Below are 4,786 nucleotides of genomic sequence, written 5' to 3' on the forward strand. Positions count from 1 at the left end.
CGAAAAATAAAGACAGTATCTGGCGGCAGACCCAGCTCAACAGTTAGCCTTGCCTTTGTTTCGGCGCGTTTGGTGTGCTTGCGACGGTACACCCGCCCTAAGGTAAAGTAAGCGTTCCATCTCGCCGTATTACGCTTGATGGCCGAAGGTGACGTTTTTGACTTGTAGTTATCGTTAGTTGGGATTCCCGCCTTTTTCGCTCTTCTGTGACGTTTTTGGCGAGACATGTTGATCGCAGATAACTATTGTTGTAAGGCAATGGATTGTAGTAAGCATTATGAACAAATACGATTGAAATCAAACATAAAATGATTTGAAAGATGCATACATCTCTTTTATATGTCCTGTGCCCGATATATTAATCAAAGGAGGGGTAGAAGACCAACCAATCGTTTTATTTGTTAGATAAGACAAAACTAAGTTGAAAAGAGAAGTTGAAGGAGGTTTGTATAATAAAATGTGAAAAAAGGGTCGATTGAAGTTGATGGTAATGTTTAATGTTTATGTTGATTGATTTTAGAATCAGTTGTTGTTGAAGGGTGCTAGAATGATGGACTTGTGATCCTCCTAAGTGTTATGAATGATATGATAATCTTTGGAGAAAGTAATCTTAAGATCAATCTGAAAAAGAGGAAATAAAAAATAATTGATTGTTTAAATGTTGTTCTACGTGAATCGACCAGACTTCGATTCACGATCGAGTAAGTTGTTGTCCTAAACTAGAACATAAACAAAACAAATACAAAAAGTGATCAGTATGAATCAAGCAAGAGGACCATCAAATGAAGGACTTACTGATGAACGCCACGTCAGGGAAATGGGTGTCCAATTGAGTTTCCAAGTAAAGACGTCCAGTTGTCCTCAAAAGGTAAGTTAGCGAGTCGGATGACTGGGAGGTTCGTAGCGGGAGGCCTACAACACTCCAGTCAAACAACCACGACTGAACTTATAAGCTGCTGATTGATGATGTCCGAGGTGTGTTGATAGGAGGTGTCGAAAGGTGGTTGCTTGAATCTGACGATGTCCGATGTCAAGCAACGTGTGGTTTGGCGATCCAGCAGTTGAAATCAGCTGGATCGGTTTTGGCCCTGTTTGGCCCCGCTTTAGCAACAGCATGTACTGGTACTATACGTACCGGTACACGCTGTAGTGGACTAGGTCTAAGGTGGTGACAATTGGTAGTCACGGACCTCGCTTTTAAGCCCAGGAAAACCTAACCTGGATAAGTACATACATTATGTACTTATCTGAGGGATGGGATACCCATATCCCATGATGTGGTCAAGACGTGCTACAGGCTGAACATTGGCATCTTGTGAGGTACAAAAGTGCTATTTGTCATCCTCATTGATAACAAATAGCAGCTCATTAACATGAGCACTTGGTGATTTGGTGGGTGGTGAAAAAGAGCAGTTGCGTGAAGTGCAAGGACTTGTGTAGTGATGACTGGTTGTAATTGAAATTATTGTGATTTTGTGATTTTGTGATTTTGTGAGATTGTGAGTTTGTGAGATTGTGAGATTGTGAGATTGCATTCTGGCAAGTCATTCACGTTATTTGACAATATGGCTTATCCACACCATTGAGATTGTGGAACCTCAAGCAACCTTCATTGAAAACAAGTGATTAATCATGTTTCCTGTCTACATCAAAAGGAAAAGTAAAACAAAGGCAGTTATGAAGAATGTTATGAAGAATCATACCTTAACCAAAGGACTGCAGATTGGTGCCACAACTCTACCGGGACTGGTTGCAAGAACTTTGATATTTTATCAAAGTAATCAGTGGTCAGACACTGGTCAAATTACACACATATAAGGTGTTGCAGCATTGTATTCTCCCCACAGTGACAGGATATCCATGCATAGGATCCTTGTCACCGTGTTAAGTATCCTTTTCCACTAATATGTTGATCATTCATGATTAGGTCCACTTTAACATATGACAAGGAGGCATGGTGCTTCATTGTAAATAGCTAATTGAAAGTTATACCACAAGTAATACTTCAATGTAAGTTAGGTGACCACTCTGCATGAAGGTACTGGTATGACATATTGGTGACAAAATTGGGTATCCTGACCCCCAAAAAAAAAAAAAAAAAAAGTTGACCCAATGATTTCTAAATGCAATACAATCATGTGACAAGTTTGATTTTTGCATTTGAACCAAAACTGCAAAAGTTTTATTTGGACATTTGACCGTTGTAAATAGGGTCAAATATCAGAAAATGAGCCACATTTGAAGGAAAAAAATACTCAGGTATTGCAAGTACATGAGTGTGTCATGCTGTTATGCAGTGCCTTTTGAAAACATGTTACACTTTACATTTTGAACCAAAACTGCAAAAGTTTTGTAAGGTCCATGTGTTCTCAAAAATGCTTGTCACAGCATTTCTGATACCCCTAAAGGGGTCATAAGCGCAAGTAGCTATGGCGTGAGAGTGTAATATGCATAAGTATATTATACTCCTATGCAGTGCCTTTTGAAAACATGTTATACTTTACATTTTGAACCAAAACTGCAAAAGTTTTGTAAGGTCCATGTGTTCTCAGAAATGCTTGTCACAGCATGTCTGATACCCCTAAAGGGGTCATAAGCGCAAGTAGCTATGGCGTGAGAGTGTAATATGCATAAGTATATTATACTCCTATGCAGTGCCTTTTGAAAACATGTTATACTTTACATTTTGAACCAAAACTGAAAAAGTTTTGTAAGGTCCATGTGTTCTCAGAAATGCTTGTCACAGCATTTCTGATACCCCTAAAGGGGCCATAAGCGCAAGTAGCTATGGCGTGAGAGTGTAATATGCATAAGTATATTATACTCCTATGCAGTGCCTTTTGAAAACATGTTATACTTTACATTTTGAACAAAAACTGCAAAAGTTTTGTAAGGTCCATGTGTTCTCAAAAATGCTTGTCACAGCATGTCTGATACACCTAAAGGGGCCATAAGCGCAAGTAGCTATGGCGTGAGAGTGTAATGTGCAAGAGTATAGTATACTCTCCTACGTGTTCCACTTTTAATTGGGAAACAAAACTACATATTGCTTATTAGGACAATGTGTGAAAATCCTACTACGACATACACAAAATCCATGTGCTGAAGGGACCATCAGTGCATGCAGCCTTGCACTGAGGGGGTACCGCGTATGTTCCTAAAAGACTGACTGGTCCTGATCTGTTTGAGCTTGAAATCAAGCTGCAAAGTGTGGCCAAATATGAGAGTTGTAAACTCTGGAAGGGGTAATCAATTCAATAAGAACTGGCTTGAAGGTACCGTGTGCGTAAATTATACTCCCATCAATGAATTCAACATGTTTTTCTTTTGAGATTGAAACAATACTGCAAACACGTAATGGCATCATGTGATTCAGTTTCCTAACTGCTATGGCACTAGGAACTCGTGATGGAGCTATATATCTGGAGTCAAAATAAGATCAAATAATGAGATAACATAAACAACATAACATTTCACTTATAAAACATTTCCCACTCCTTTTGTCAATTCAAAAGGAGATAACATAAATAAGATAACACTTTGATTCAACAATAATAAGATAAAATTTTGATTCAACGATCAATTGTTCACAATTTCCATTCATGACTCTTCATCACTGTCACTCTCTACCTCTTCAGTAGAGGTTTCACTACCTTCTTTGTTATCGCCTTCTTTTCTCTCTCCTTTTCGGGCTCCTTTTTGTGCAGTAGAATCAGAGATAGCCAGAACATTCTCTAAATTGCAAGGGGTAGTTCCCAAGGCTGCCTTAATCTCATCCGCGTCTAAAGCTACCGGCTCGCCTATGGTTTCCTCAGTACCAACCTTGAGCTTAATCAAGCAAAACAGTCCATCCTCAATATCATTGATCCACTCGAGCCTTATTGCCAATTTCATTTTCTTGAATCCAACAATGAGTTTTTCGTTGGTTATTCTGGAACCTTCAGACATCGTAACTGCCACGGGCAAGGACATTACTCTTAATTCTGCCACAGGATCAGCAGTCTGTGGGAAACCCTGTTTGGGTAAGTAACCCAGCGTTTTAACTGAAATTGGACATAATCAGAACATTGAGAGAGATGAAAATAAAATAACAAATGGTATTTGGAAAACCTTACGAGTGAGAGCTGCCAGAAGACGTCCTAAATCAACTTTGATCTTGTCACTAGGCTGTTGCTTATCGCTTCTTTGGCGTTTTTTGGTTTTGGAGTTGGGATTGTTGACAGCAGCAATGGCCTTTGCCATTGATTCGCCTTGAGAGTATGTAGCAAAGACCGCAGCAAGACTCATAGTTTTGTTGGCCCAAGTTGCTACCGCTGGATGAGTTGTATACTCCTCGAGCCACCCCAGATCAGTGGAGTTATTTGGAGTGACAGTGCTTGTTGCAACCAGGTAGTAGGCAAAGTCCAACCGATTGGCTTCACAAGCAAGCTACAAACATAACAAAACATGAGTGTGCGGGATATTTCACAAGGCTAGAATCCAGTTGGAGATTCAACCGACCTGATGAGCTATCTTTTCAATAACATTCTTAGACTTGCGTTGGAGTTGTGAAGTTGAAGACCCTGATGAAGGCTTTTGTAATTCTTTCTTGACCTTCTCCAAATCAACCAAACGTTCGTATAAAGGGCGATAAAGTTCGTCTTCTTCAATAGTGAGTTTGTGAACATTTGGAACGGGTACAAATGAGTCACCACGGTCGTCTTCTTTTTCTTCTTCATCATCATCGCTGTCCTTCTCATCCGGGTCTAAAGCAATTGGGTTTGGAACACCAGATAGAGCGAAGAAG

At 39.8% G+C, this 4,786-nt stretch overlaps 1 protein-coding gene across 1 annotated transcript in view; it reads right to left on the reverse strand.

Annotated features, from left to right (window-relative positions):
• Positions 1–3,196: 3,196 nt before the first annotated feature.
• MELLADRAFT_108571 (uncharacterized protein) overlaps positions 3,197–4,786 on the reverse strand; it is a gene marked incomplete at both ends in the record, with an annotated part of 2,438 nt that continues 848 nt past the window's right edge. Inside the window, 4 exons of the mRNA XM_007412395.1 lie at positions 3,197–3,414; positions 3,618–4,043; positions 4,116–4,428; positions 4,501–4,745. Coding sequence (XP_007412457.1) covers positions 3,197–3,414; positions 3,618–4,043; positions 4,116–4,428; positions 4,501–4,745 — 1,202 coding nt within the window. The remainder of the gene's footprint in view (positions 3,415–3,617; positions 4,044–4,115; positions 4,429–4,500; positions 4,746–4,786) is intronic.

Source organism: Melampsora larici-populina (assembly GCF_000204055.1).
Source record: "Melampsora larici-populina 98AG31 unplaced genomic scaffold MELLAscaffold_30, whole genome shotgun sequence".
Lineage (NCBI taxonomy): Eukaryota > Fungi > Basidiomycota > Pucciniomycetes > Pucciniales > Melampsoraceae > Melampsora > Melampsora laricis-populina.